Genomic DNA, 15,637 nt, shown 5'->3' on the forward strand with positions numbered 1-15,637 from the left:
CAAATATTATTTACTGTCATCATGACAAAAATAAAAAAAATCCGTTATTAGAAATGAGTTTTCAAAACTATTATGTTTAGAACCCTGTTAAACAGAAAATCAGGGAAAAATAAACAGGAGGGCTAAAATGTAATATACTTCAACTGTATTAATTAATACACAGATAAATATAATCATTCAACTGAGGTAGTATTGTTAAAAATCATTATTTTACCCTATTCACCTACAAATGCAAGCAGTTTACTAATGAAAATAAAAACCAAATCGATGCTCTATCCAGCATGAAGTTAGACTCAATAGAGTTGCATTATTTGACCGTCTTCGAGAAAACATAAAATAAACTTGCCATTTAAGAATGGAATCTATAACAGCCATTTGATTTCTTGAAATTACTTGTGTGCAGTTGATTGATTACATTTTAAAGAGATAATCTGACATGCACTCAATTGTAAACATGTATTTAAAGATAAAATATTGTTATCTGTTGCCACTTGGGGAGAGGAAAAATAATTATCCCGTCAGATGCTAACCCGAGGCTTCCACTTGTTAATAGTTTATTTGACAGAAAGCTTAAGTCTTCTTTCATCACTGAAACACTGCGCAAGCTTGTTTGGCAATCGTTTAGGGGAAATAGTCCACATTAGATAAATTTGACATAATCTCCCTTTGGAAATGTTCTTAGCTGGAAACAACAATACATAAAAATAATTGTATGTATTTTTCTTTTAGAACTACGGTTAAGGTGTTAGGGTGAGCCAAAATTAATAATAAATCATTTGAATTAACATTATATTCAATATGTAATCTTCCATTGTGCAACTAGAAGTCTCTTTCAGTATCAAAATGCAACCAACACTCACATGTCTGTTAAAGGGCATGTAGATATTTGCAATTCTAAAAAAAAAAAATACATTTAGTTTTGTTCTGTTTTCAATTTCAGAGTAAAAAAGCCAAGACTCTGAAGCAGTGAGAGAGATGGGGAGATAAAGAAAGACAATAAAATGAAAGTGCCCAATTGATGAATGGACAAGATTCTGCATGCTGCTTATCTTTTATTCCGCTGAGATTCAGATGAACTGACTGTGCATTTAAGCACATTAATGAAACACCTCTGTGCAAATGAGAGCGAGTGTGTGTGTTTGATAAATATTAAACTGTCTCCTTCTATTAGTTTTTACACCTCAGCAGCAGCACTGGTTAAATGTTTTCACTGTCTTCGAGAAAATGTTAATTTCCTGCCTCACGCAACGTTAATATGAAAAACCACAGCTGTCTACGTACATATCAGTGTTTCACTAATGTTACAGTGTCATCATGATTAAAACAACAAAACAAATAAATCAAGAAAAATATGCAGTTTTACAGAAGAATACAGGAAGCTGTTGTTTTATCTGCAGGAAGAAAACTGTAAATTAAAGGTATAGTTCACCCAAAACTAAGAATTCTGCCATCATTTACATCGTTCACAAACCTGTTTGAGTTTCTCTTATTCTGTTGAACACAAAAGAAGATATTTTGAAAAATCTTAGAAACCAGAAACCATTGACTTTCACAGTATTTGTTTTTCATACTATGGGTGTCGATGGTTACAGGTTTCCAACATTCTCTAAAATATCTTAACAGAATAAAGAAACTCATAATGGTTTGGGCCCAATTGGGGTTAGTAAATAGTGGGTAAAACTTTCATTATTGGGTAAACTGTCCCTTTAAGATGATGTCAACAATGAACATTTTAAACATGCCCCAAATCTTCATTAACCACAAAATCCAAAGAAAAACACTTTTAGCACCATATTTATATTAACTTTAGATATTTTATATAGTCATTTTAAAAGCATATTTTAAAAGCATCAAACATGTCATTAAATGAAAAAGTTTTATGTAGTAATAATTTTAAAGTAAAAAAGCTAAACATACCTTAATCACAATACATTCAGTGCGGTTTTACATGAATCATATACTGTAAATGATACACTGTTAGCAATTTTTGTATTGAACGGTAATATGAGCTGTATTTTACTTTAGGACAGTTATGCAGTATGTAACTATTTTAAAGTTGCTTTGTGAAAACTACTGTAAATTTTACATGTAAAGATTTACATTACTGTAAATACATATTCTGCAAGATAAATGGTGCTGTAGATGTAAATAAAACTTTTTTGCTGTAATTTATTTACAGTAAGTTACTGGTGAAGTGCTGCCAGTAAGTTACTGTAGATTCTACAGGAAAATGTTAACAGTGTACTATATTAATTAAAAAAGACAAAAATTGATGAAAAGTCACAGTATCACTATTGTAGTATTTAACATCTCAGTGCTAAAAAAAAAAAGCTGTGATATATTAAAGATTCGAATAGTTAACCCTTGTGCACTGTTCAAATTTACTACCCTTTTGCTATGGATGAAAACATCCACTGAATTAAACTGCTGTTATTTTTTTTCATAAATCTGTTAATCAACCTCAGTCCTGATCAAAACTACTACATTTCTTAGAAAACTGCATGATTTTAACTCTTTAATTGTAAAGTTCACAAATGATGTCACTGATTTAATGAAAAAAAAACATTAAAATGATGTTTTTTCAATTTAAAAAGCAATTGTGGACTGGATTTTTCAAACCTCATATCACAGTCTTTGAAATGAACAATTAGTAACAACATTGGCTTTGATGCATTTTTACATTTTCATTTTTTTCACCCTAATTTACTGTTGGTGGCTGTTTTTGCCCCATTGACTTCCATTATAACCACATTTGATGATGCTGAGATATATATTTTGATTTACTCAGAAACATCAAGGTAAGTGCGTAAAGATCACATTCACTCACTTTAACTTGCTTTTATACTCCATATAAAATCTAGAAACTAAGCTTTTTTTGCACAGGTTTATCTAAAGGTTTAAAGGTGCCAACTGATGATCAAATGAAAAAATTACAAATTTTACCTCCTCCCTACAGCGAAATCCACCAACAATAAAAAATTCATGATTATACGGTTTTGTAATTAAAAAAAATTAGGTTATAATGGCACAGCAACAAAGCAATAACACAGCAACAAAGGCAATGTTGTCCAAGACTTTGATAAAAGGTAAAAAAAAAAAACTTCAACCAAATCAGTAATGTCATTTATGAATTTGGCAATTAAAGCATTAACATTTTTTTTTTTTAACAATTTAGTAGTTTTGATTAGGACTGAGGTTGATTAACAGATTTATGCAAAAAAAAAAAAAAAAATTTATCTGATGCATTTTTACAGCAGTTTAATTTAGTGGTTGTTTTTATCCCTAACCTAACAAAAGTGTAGTTCATTTCCCCAAAGTGCATCGAGTTATCTAAAAAACTTCAAAGCATTGTCTCTAAATATGAAACACAGAAAAAGTTATGGCCAAATTAAGACCCATAATTACCCCAGAGTGGATGAAAACATCCCTAACAGTACATCAGGGTTAAATCTTACTTCTGTCATTCATTGTTAAGCAGATGTTAAACTGATGCTTCTGATACTTGTCTCGCTCAATGTGGTAATGGGCCCTGGTTTTGTACACTGATTTACTGTGTCTATGCTAAATGTTTAGAAGTTGTGTACAAAAGTTCAATAACATATTTCTTAGTGATAGTGGGATGGCGTCTCCAGACAAAACATAATGAGAGGATCCTATTGATGCTCATGTAATGTGTAGCACATTTCAGAAATCCCCTTTGTATGTTTTTTAATGGACACATAATTCTAAAACCAGCGTCAAATACAGCGCAACAGTCTGAACAATGACACATTTATTGAATAACTCATCTGCATTTGATCGTGTTTCATTGTACATCACTTTTGTGCTATTATAAATCCTCACAGCATTTGTTTTCACTTGGGGAAAAATGCAGGATTACAAACTCCTTAGTTTGAAGGTTTGCAATACTAAAACATTTCATATGTCACTAGAGTTCATCTTCTTACAGCTTTTGTTACACTGTTCCGGTACTGAGGAGAATTTTCATTTTCACTAAAAACACACATGCACAGTCAACTTCACCCTGTCTTTGTTCATGTTTTTGTATCATTATAGCTTTCGATTTTATCAACTGTCAAAATGTGGTCAGATGGAATCTGAAATGAGACCAAGTGGTGATCGAAAGCACATTTGAAGTAATGAAAATACAATATTCTCTAAACCACAGAGATTTTGAAGGAGAGCATGCTTTGAAAGCAAAACAATCTTCGAAATGGCGCTCAGAGTCCAGACTACTTTTGATAAATCTTTTGCCATTAATGTTAAATTGCGCTCATCCTAAAGACTTCAATCTAATAAAGTTATGCTTCTCTTCTTTTTCTCAGTCATTGTTTGGTAAATTTAATAAAACAAACAAAACAATTTGCTACAAAAAACATTTGTTTTGGCCAGCACTGTACTGTATATCAATGTTACTTAAGCTGTTGAACAAATGCAGGCATCTATCAGCAGAGCTCATTATGTAAAACAAGCACTAACATAAAGTGTTGGCTCTGGTAAAATAAGAAGTTGGAAATTTAATTTCAGGTCCTCTGAGAGACTATACAACATATGGAACGTGTTATATGTCACCGACTCTTATAAGTAAATCTTTCTTTTTAAGAGCGATGTAGTTTAACTGCTTCATTTTGCTTAATTGGAACTTATTTGTGGTCACATTTTCCCTCCCATGAGTTTGTGTTAAAAAAAAAAATCAGCCTCTAAACCTTAAGCAAGCACAGCTATGTTGTTGAGGAGACTCAAATGAGGTGGAAAGCACACTAAACCTATAGGGACGGGACGGCCAGTGTTCGCGTGTCTGTTTTCTTCAGGCTTCAGAGCTGTTTGAGCTCTTGTAGAGAGGATTGCAGAAAGACAGCCTGCTTGCCTTTGAGCTGGATACCTGAAAATCACACACGAGCAAAGCACATATTACACTTACAGTTTACTCACACTGAGCAATACTGGGAAATTTAAAAAAGCGGAAAGCAAATGCATCCAATTTTTATGACAGACATTTGGATTTGTTGCCTGCTGTCGCTTTGATAGCTTATGTTCATTTGTTTCTTAAACAGATGTTTAAAATATTGCAAACAATAGTATAGGTTCAGGCAATAAAATATTGAGTGCAGAGTCATAAAACAGTTCACAGATTGCATTGCACATTATACATCAATGACATGTCTTTAAAAAGTAAATAGTTTTTTTGGGTGAAACTAAACAGACAATATGTAAATATGTTGCTCAATTAAAATGTCTGAACTCTTAAAACTTTTTATAAAAGTTATCATGACTATCAAAAATGAGACACTTTTCAATAAGATTAGACTTACAAGAACTAAGAATGAACAACATTTACTGTACAACAGCATTTATTAACAACAGCGCATCATTATTAGAATCTAAAATTGTGCATGTCATATAGAAGACATCTAACGACATCTAAGTGGTTCTTGCAGAATAAAACCTGACAAATTTCTATATTTATTTACTAACCTTCTGATTAAACGTAAATCTTGCTAAATTGAATGGAGTGAATGCAACCCACAGTAACAGACAGATAAGAATTTAAATATATGAATGTATTCATAATGATTAAGAATATGAGTATCGGATGAGTCTGTGTTATTAGTTACAGCGACTGTTATCTGAGAATAACATAGAATGGAATGTTGTGATTGACCAATCAGAATCAAGTATTCCGAAGAGCCATGTAATAACGTTCATTAATACACTGTAAGTTAACAAGAACGAACAACAAACAACCATATTTTCATTAGCTAACATTACCATCAGAGAAATGAATGCTGTAATAAATGTATTGTTCATTATTTGTTCATGTTAGTAAATAGATAGATAAAGATTGATGAAACCTTATCCTTACTGTAAAGTGTAACCCAAAAATTAATTCAAAGTTTTCAAACTATTACCTTTAAAATCACAGTTTGCCTGAATAAAGCCACTACTTCCTATCTTAAAAAATCCATTTATGAATTGTCATTATTATAACAATCTTGGATAACTCAGTGATTATAAGCAACATTGATTTTGATGCAAAATTACTAGTGAGAATGTTCTACGTTTGTCCATTAAATAAAAGCCTATACCCGTGCAAGATTCTATCTGCTTAAATGTATTAGAGATTTAACATTGTAGTTTTAATGTGTTTAATTTTCATCTTTGAGTAAAACTAAACTTATGACAGCAAATAAAGTCAAAATATTTTTGGTGTGTGATGTTTGCGTTAAACAGTCAAAATAATTAAAAAAGCAATAAAAAAAAAGATTGACCACACAGCTGTTTATCATTATAACTAGAGATTCATACCTTTGGATCTTCGCTCCATGGGTAAACACTGATACTTAACTGGGGATGTACAGGCCTCCTAGATCTAATGTTCCTAAATGACTCCTGAAAGAAGAATTCAGAATATTGTTTTTAAAATCAATAATGTGAGTTATACAAAAACAACAAGGATAAAACTGTAATTAAGAATGTAGCATCTTACACAGCCCAATTATAAACAAAGTGCATTTGAGTTCCATTAAATCAGTGTGATGAATAAGAAATGCACACAATCATAAAAACAGTCATTGTTTTGAAAAGCTAAAGCTCCTGTTGTGTTACATTTTTGACACAGCTCATTGAGATTAATGCGTAATTGAGCGAAATGTGGAGAAAACTCAGTTATCCATTCAAATATGCCAGGCTTCACAAAAACTTCACCCACGCTGCACAGAAGAGTAACAAATACTGCATGCCACATGTAAAATTCAGTTTAGCACTGAGTGTCAAACCCACATAAGCTTACACCAACAAAAACTTAGGATCGTGGGTCAATATTTCCTATCAGTGGTGTGACAGAGCCCCCTCTCACACCTGCAGAGTGGTTTAAATTACAGAATAACACTGTTCCCTTCAAAGTGGAAAAAAGGCAGTAGGTTAAAAAAAACAAGACAGAGTGGGAGGAAAAAGAGAGCCTAAACTGAAAAAAAATTACTTTTTGAACCATCAAAACAATTACTGCAATTTCTTAAAGTTAATTTTTTTTTTTTCTCAACCTATAATTTAGCCTTGGTTCAAACTTTAACATTTATTTAAGTCTTATTCAAAAATATTGTAAAATTAATTTTTATAGAGACCCCTATCTTTATTTTTCAACTTTAATACAGTTCAGCCAATTATAAAAAAATATTGTTATTACCCTTTGTCACAATAGCCAGCTATCTAGCCCTTGCAGATCGCTGAAGAACCCGAACAATCATTAATGCTGACTACATATCCCATGATGCACCTCACACACACCAGTTCTCGATCAATACTGATTACAACCACACAGCTTATGAGGATGATGACAGCTCATGAGGACTGACTACCAGGACTATAAATGCACCTCACTCACACACACACTTTGCTGAGTCTTGTTAGCTTTAAGTGAGCAATTCTAAAGCATTTTCATGGTCTTGCGTTCTTTTTTTGACCCTGTGTTTTGTTTACTGTTTTGCCACCTGCTTTGACCATTTGCCTGTTAATATCGATCAATCTCTGAATTGACCCTTCGCTAACCCAAAAACCGCCACCGACCAACAGTGGCTTAGCAACTGTAGCTACGCTCAGGGGCTCTGTCAAGCTTTCGAGCGAGTGTATATGGATTGTGAAAATCTGATACCCGGTATCCTTAAAGTTTGGACGGGACGGTGGAATTTTTTCCCTTTTCAAAACCAAAAACCAAGAAGGAGAAATGCCAGCTTGGATCATGATGTGTAAGGGGCGCTAAAGGAGCGGAGTTAAGTTGGTTTTGTTTTTGATATTCCTGACACAGTGATAGACGGCAATAACTCACACACCTCTTACCCTAAACAGATCTAAACTGTGTTTCTTACAAAAATATAAAGCTGGTTATGTTTCCCAGCTGTCTTACTCCTTTTTCCTTGATATTGTCAGTAATGTTCCATGTAAGCCTTCACCATATTAACGTTTAAACTAATAGCAAATAGGTCATGAGTTACTAATCCGGAAAATACAAATCAGCGAATGTGTTGCTAATTTTACTAAACTTCATATTTACATCTATTACACGCTACGAATATTTGAAATTACAAATCAATAGAACAAAACAGAGATATGATCACAAACTAAGCACTTGTGATCAATATACTTCACCAGCAGCTGTTTTTTTTCAGTCATTTATAAAGTGCACACAAACATACTGACAGTTATTGGTAACTTACTGTCCATTGTTATGGGTCAATGCTAATATTCAGCACAAATCCATCAATCTCCCCTTTCTGGCTTTTCTTTCTATGAATGAACTATGTAAAAGCACTGTCATGCGTGTTTCCTCGTCCGTTAGTAAGGCTATATTTTATTGCACAACAAATAATTTATCAGGCTTTTTGACTAAAAATAGAGAAATCACGGTTTAATTTGATATTATTCGATTATCTGCTGAGCATGAGCTAAGCTGTTAAATGGTTAGCGTATGAGGTGGCTTGGCTAAGATAGCTTAAATTCTGAATCTATTATTCTCTAATTTTCTATTAGTTTCCTATTATGTTTTAATTATACCACTGTTATGCACACTGCAGTCCTTTTTTTGTCTGGCTTTCTCGGATATCTCACCTGTTCGACCAAAAATGACATTATATCACTGGCAATGTCTGACACTGGCGCACACACATTGTAAAAGCCATGCCAGGCACGAAAGCTTGACAGGGGTAGCAACAGTAACTAAGGAGGGCGGGGCTTAACGAAATGTCAGTTACCTTCACGCTTCATTCTATTCCTGTTTTGACCTTGCCTGAATGACCGTTTCAAAATAAAGCTGAATTTGGATCCTCACCTCTGTTACTAGACTCACACTGTAACACCTTTACAACAGTGTATAATTTAACTTTGGATCAACCTCAAAGAGCACTGTCATTTATTAAAGATAATTTCTTAATTTTCCTTGAATTATAGTTTCACTGGGTGACATGGTGGTTCAGTGATTAGCGCTGTCACCTCACAGCAAGAAGGTCGCTGGTTTAAGTCCCAGCTGGGCCAGTTAGCGTTTCTGTGTGGAGTTTGCATGTTTTTCCCTGTGTTCGCATGGGTTTCTTCAGGGTGCTCAGGTTTCCCCCACAGTCCGAAGGCTAAATGTGAACTGGGTAAGCTAAGTTGACCGTAGTGTATGTGTGGATGTCCTGGACCTCCAGGTTGGGGATGGAGCATTGGGCTAATGACCCACCTCGTAAAATAAGATTAGAAACACCAACATGGTGCAGCTAAATATCAACTTCGATATAATCGGCCCTGGGAGTAAGTACAATTTTGACTTGGTTAAAGCTAAATATGTAATCCACTCAAAAGTAAAATAATGTTTTTATATACCATAAATGAATGATTCAACAAATATTTATTTTGTGGGGAAAAAAATCAAAACATCACATTTGAATCAAGTAATGGCAGATGGTAAAACACTAGCTGTTGTGATGCCATGTGATCACAAGACATGAGAACTGCTGGATAAAAGTAAAAATAATACTTTGAGAGAAACTAATGGCTTTAATTTTTCCTATAGGTTGTTTTTTGTTTTCTGCTTTAAGACAAATTTAATAAAACGGTTAAATCAGATTATAATAATAAACATAATCATTTTTAAGTAATTCAATATAAAAACGACTTTGAAGGAAAGACACAACAGTTTCACTTTTTTTCAGTGTAGGGAGATTGAAAAGATAAATGCAACAAAGAAACATGGCTAAGAAAATGAAATTCCCCTATTAATAACCAAACACACAATTGACGTCATCTGTGAAATTGTGATTAATAAATTTTGAAGTACATTAGACTGACCTTTTTCTGCAAGTCATAAATTGAGTCATCCAACTCTTGGTTATCAATAAGACTGGAGTCTCTGTTCAGTCAAGAACAATGCAGTCAAAATCATGGACACGTTCTGATTATGTGGAGTTCATCTGAATGTAAATGGACTTACTTTAGCGAATGCCTCTTTTGAAACAACCAGAACAAAACGACTCCCGTTGCGATCACCACCAGAATCACTGCTGCGCTTAATCCAGCACTGACAGCTGCAGATTTCACAATCACACATCTATAACTGTTGCTCGTCTGCGTGGAAAACCCCACATTAACATTCAAATAACTGCATGTGCATTCCCATTACCTAGTTTACTATCTGCCATCACAGGTGGCGTGGGAGTGAATGCTTGTTCTTTGATATGACAACGATTACCAGTCCACTGTGATGGACAACTGAAAGACAGAGGAAAACATCATTATTGCACAAACACGCTTGGAATAGCAGAGGTGATTCAGAAGGGAATGCTGGCTCCTCAGCTACCCAAAAGAGAAATAAGTAAACAACTGCATGAAAATTAGCTTGGAGACTTCCACACGAAGCTTAACATCGGCATCTAATGAGAAAAAGACATAAAACTGGCTCTTTTGTCCCTTCCTTTCTTTCACTTTCTGCCAGTGTTTTCTTGACTGTGGGGAAGATCTATTCACGTAAAGAATGTCTTCAAGCTATTCCAGTGTTTCATGAACGTGAGATGTAAGCAATTCTTGTAATTTATTAAAGATGACACATACCAAAGAGATTCAAAAGAGAAATACGAGGAGAGAGGAAATATTTGAGGCTTTCAGGGGTTAATTTAAATGGAGGAAGATTGTGTTTCTTGGCACAGGTCGGAGTGCAATTACACAAAGCATGCTCTGGCAGTCCCACCGAAAAGTGCATGTTTAAACCGAGAGCCTGAGCGCTGATACTTTTTCAATGAGATATTCCACTGGCACAGAAGGATGGCATGAATAATTCAATGCTAAGATCTCCAGCAGGGTCTTGTCGTCTGTCTGACCGTGACCGACAGGTGAAGGTGGGGATTTTTAAACATATTATCACTAAAGCTTATTGCAAACACCTTCATAACAAACCTATACATTGAACAAAAATGCATTTCAATTTGTAATAGATCAATTATTATGCTGTTTAGCATGTGTACAAGAGAAATAAATTCTAAGATAAAACTTAATTTGCTGCTTTATGCAGACATTTTGTGTATTTATTTATTTCATTGTTTGTACATTCGGGATTTAAAATGACAAGAGATCTTATAAAGTTATATAAATGATGACTAAGTATTTAACAAAATCGGAAAACAACCTTTTGTACCATTTTAAAATTGCAACCAATGCAATGCAGTATATACGGTACTGAGACTTGTTGCTGCAGTATACATCAGTAATAACTGATATAAAATTATATAATAATAATAATAATAATAATAATAGCTGCAACCACTGATTAAATTATTTAAATATATTTTTTCTATCTATTTGGTACCACTTTATATTACGTTTCCTTCACTACTACTGTAGGTCAAAAATAGGTACAATTTAATGTAGTTTTATATACAGTACATGTAACAGAGGCCAGCTAGCAAAGTGCTATGCAGGTAAACTTCACTCCTTTGACCTCTAAAGGTGCTCTAGAGACATACGCTAGAGGCCATGGACTTTAGCCTCCTTAATAGAGAAACCGACTCTCATACAAAGAATCTCTGGTTCGATTCCAGCTCAGAGCGGGTTGGGTGCAGTAGGACCAGAGGGTTACACGTGGAGGGAGCTCGTCCAGGATAGTAGTGAGGTTTATGGGGGTGGTTGTAAAGAAGGCCAGCTAGCGAAGTGCTATGCAGGTAAATCTCACTCCTCTGACCTCTAAAAAGGCTCTAGTGACAGACACTAGAGGCCATGGTCTTTAGCCTCCGTGTTAGAGCAACCAAATCCCATGCAAAGAATCACTGGTTTGATCCCAGCTCAGCGTGGGTTGGGTGCAGTAGGTTTGTCCGTGGATTACATATATGTACATACATATGTGCAACATAACTGTGAATTGTCATTTACACCTTGTTTGTTTTTTTGCTTGTAACTTGTTTGCACCTCACTTTGAAAAAAAAGCATCTGGCAAATGATCAAGTGATACTAAAGATAATAAAATACCAAAGACAGCAAAAAACTAAATATTACAATAGTCAACAATGTAGTTTAAATGACTACAAAGACACTGTCAAATCAATCTTTTTAGTACAGAAGTCTAGTGTCTAGTGTGTGTACATTATTACATGCAATATACTTTATTCAATACATAAAATGTATAAAAGTGTAATTTGGCCCTTAAGTAAGAAAAAAAACCTGTATGTACAGCAAAAAAAGATTATGTTTATGGAAAGTCCCCATAACACCTAAAAACCCACCATATGAGTGTGTGAATACTATTATACTTGGACAACTTACAAGCACACTGGTCCATTTTCCTCTACAGCACATCTGCCTCCATTGAGACAATATCCAAAGGGACACTCTGAAAACACATTCACATATAACAATGACTTATGATAAAAAAACAGGTCCTCATTTCCCACTATTAACGCAGATCCACTGATGGTTTCATTATGGTTGAACTTATGATATGGAAGTTAAAGGGTGCAGGTTTCAGCTCATTTAGCGACAACCCTAAACAAGAAAGTCTCCATTAATGGTGTGTTCTTCACCCCCACAGTGCTCCTGGCCTGAGCTCCTTTAATCAGATGACTGCAGGAAGAAAGCACTCACTTAACGAGTAGTAATATATTATGTAACTCCTCTTGATGGGCTTTATGTTGTTCATAAATTTTTAAGCCATAAACTGAACCCTTCATTTAGTCTACTTTCTTCTATTTTCTCTATATCATTTTCTACCTATCCTATTTCACATGGTCTTAAAATCACTCCACCTAAGCATCATGCTGGCTTCAAGATCTGGTGTTATATCTACACTTGGGAAAAAATAATATTTAATTAGTGGTTTTAGCTACATCTCATCTGTTTGGCAACACTTATTATCATATTTCTTTACTATAAATGTACATCCTGGGGAATAATGTGACTTATCTTGTATGCAACTGTAATTTCCCTTTTTTCTTTTCTCTCTCTACTAGACCCTCATGCTTAGTCAACACTAGCCTACCATTGTAAGATAGCACAGCACTATCCGTGATTGTAACACCCATTATTGTTGCCTGTTTATTTATTTATTTATTTATTTTTCTTATTTTTTTATTTTACTATCTTATTTTTTACAAGTTTGCTGTTTTTTTGTTATTATATTTTTTTGTTGTCTTTACTATTTTTATTATCATTACAATGAAGTGGGTTCATAAAAAATGTCTCTGTATAAATAATGACATCTGTACTTGGCATAAAAATAAAGGGAAAAAAACACTGACGGAGCACAATCATTTTTCTGGTCAGATTAGTCTTAACTCACAATTATAATGAAATTCCAAATAAATACTTGAAATCAAAAAAATATGTTTTTTTATATACAGCAAAGATGTATTTAATTGATCTAAAGTGACAGGAAGCACATTCTAAACGTTTCTAAAATATTTCTACAGCTCTGGAAAAGGTGAGACATCGGGGGCTGCTTGCATAATCTTGGATTAGTCTCTAAATGTTGCCACCAATTTATTATTCTTCAAAAGAGACAATCATTTTTAAAGTCCTTTATCAAAAAGGTTTATTCTAAATAAAATCCAAAAGTAAGACTGATTAACATTTGGCTAACTGCTAGCTGGTAAAACTAGTTCATAAGACATACAAGTCTTCACATGGTGGCTGTTTATGCAACTAGCCCCATGTCTTTTATACTGACCTACTGTCATTTTCAAATAAATAATCTTCTTTTAAACTTTACATTTATTATGAAAGGATCCTGTATAATGAAATCCTGAATAATGTATCAGCATCAGGGTTCAACTTTTAAGCACTTTTTCAAGCACCTATTTTTATTTTCAGGACTGACACGCAACATATTGAACACCTATTCTCAGCAATCCATAAACACATTCCACAGGAACCATCTATCGATTTATACCAAAAAAAACCCATTAATAATATTATAATAATTAAATAATAATATAACATTAAAAATATTATTACAGCATCCGCAGTGTAAAACATATGCTCGATAAGTTGGCAGTTCATTCTGCTGTGCCGACCCCAGATTAATAAAGAGACTAAGCCGAAAAGAATGAATAAAGACAGACCACTTTGACCTGTAATGTCTGTACAATTAAGTGATGCTTTAAGACACAGCTGTTGTGTATAAATTGTACAAATACCTGATTCAGAAAGTTTCTAGCATAATTCTTTTGTTGTAAAGAGTTCATTTTGCATTATATTAAATTATGAAAATTTACCTATGTTGCAAATACAAATAATAAAACTTGTTTATTATTCTTTCATCCAAAGTCAAAGAGCAAACTACTTCATAAGTAGATGTTCAACACATAGTCGCCTAAAACGGCTTTAAGTTAATGTAGCAAAAATGAAAGGATTCAGAGAGCAAAAATGATAAGAACTAGAATTATATGACTCCCTTAAATATAAAAGTGTGACGGATGATTGTGTTTGTGTTACCAAAGCAGCTGGACTCATCAGAGTTAAACGGAGGACAGTCAACAATATCATCACATCGATTCTGATACGCCACACAGTCTGCCGTCGCCTCACACACAAGTTCTCCATCATCGCATGTCTTCACAGCTACAAAAACAGAGAGAGAGAGAGAGAGAGAGAGAGAAAGATTTATCTGTTTGTTTTACAGCAATGATGTGCATCAATGTATTTTAAACAGATGTGTGCTTAAGGTCTTACGGCATCCGTATTCATCTTCTCCATCTGGACAGTCTAAAACCGAATCGCACCGCAGTAGCGCAGGAATACAGCTGCTGTCCATGCACTGATATTCGCCTGTCTCGCACCCGGTTTGAGGAGGCACAGTGCCAGGAAGCACACTGGCACACTTCTCCTCATCTGAGTGGTCCAGACAGTCCACCTCACCATCACAGTGCCAACTCAGTGGTATACACTCGAACAGATACAAACACTGGAAGTGCTCTATGTGGCACGTTTGTGGGATGGGGGTCACTGGACCTAAACATACACAGAAACAAAGCGGTAAATCCAGATTTGAATTCAAGGGAATTCAAAGTAACCAGTGGTTTTATACCTCCAAGAAGACATTGCCGAGTGAAAGAGAAGTCATCCACTGCAATGTCCGTCCACTTGTCAGCTCCCACTACTGCCTGAATGCTCACTTTGAACGGTGACGCGTTTGATAAGATCACATTAGCATAATGCCAGCCGTCTCCATGGTTTCCACAGGTTGCCCACATTAGCAGGGGTGCTCCACTGCGGCCCACTGTGTACACCTGTAATATTATGCCCAGAATTCATCACAAAGCCTGCAGGAGGTGCTTTAAAGCTCAGTGTTTTTAATATAAAATAAAGGCATTTCAATGAACTCCTGCACAGTTGGCTTTTTCTTTATACTTTAAAGCTTGTTTTTCACTGCCCAGTTGTGAGTCATGTTATACGCAATTTAATTTCACGGAAAGGGAGCAGAGGAGTGGATGTGCAACATGACTGAAGCTGCAGAGCTCCACATGCTCATTTCTTGGGGAAAACATGCAATGCAATAAAAAGCAATATGTGTGAATAAATGGAGAAACGAACAAAACTCAACCTCACAGGTTAGCGTTTTTTCTGCCTCCACACTTTCCATTTTTAAACACATGATCTACCTACATTACAAGACTTTAAAACCCTGCAT

The 15,637-nt window shown here is 34.6% G+C and overlaps 1 protein-coding gene across 9 annotated transcripts in view; it reads right to left on the reverse strand.

Annotated features, from left to right (window-relative positions):
* Positions 1-3,755: 3,755 nt before the first annotated feature.
* The window catches only part of malrd1 (MAM and LDL receptor class A domain containing 1), a 76,299-nt gene continuing 64,417 nt past the window's right edge, over positions 3,756-15,637 (reverse strand). For 8 of the 9 annotated variants that reach the window (XM_087258561.1, XM_087258567.1, XM_087258563.1 and 5 more), the window contains 9 exons: positions 15,035-15,236; positions 14,680-14,958; positions 14,443-14,568; positions 12,277-12,343; positions 10,148-10,236; positions 9,959-10,052; positions 9,817-9,877; positions 6,307-6,390; positions 3,756-4,882 (listed from right to left, as the gene is read on the reverse strand). In XM_087258561.1, coding sequence (XP_087114687.1) covers positions 4,808-4,882; positions 6,307-6,390; positions 9,817-9,877; positions 9,959-10,052; positions 10,148-10,236; positions 12,277-12,343; positions 14,443-14,568; positions 14,680-14,958; positions 15,035-15,236 — 1,077 coding nt within the window. In that variant the 3' untranslated portion in view covers positions 3,756-4,807. 9 annotated transcript variants of the gene reach the window in all.

This window comes from Danio rerio, chromosome 7 (assembly GCF_052040795.2).
Source record: "Danio rerio strain M-AB ecotype USA chromosome 7, GRCz13ab, whole genome shotgun sequence".
NCBI classification, from domain to species: Eukaryota; Metazoa; Chordata; class Actinopteri; order Cypriniformes; family Danionidae; genus Danio; species Danio rerio.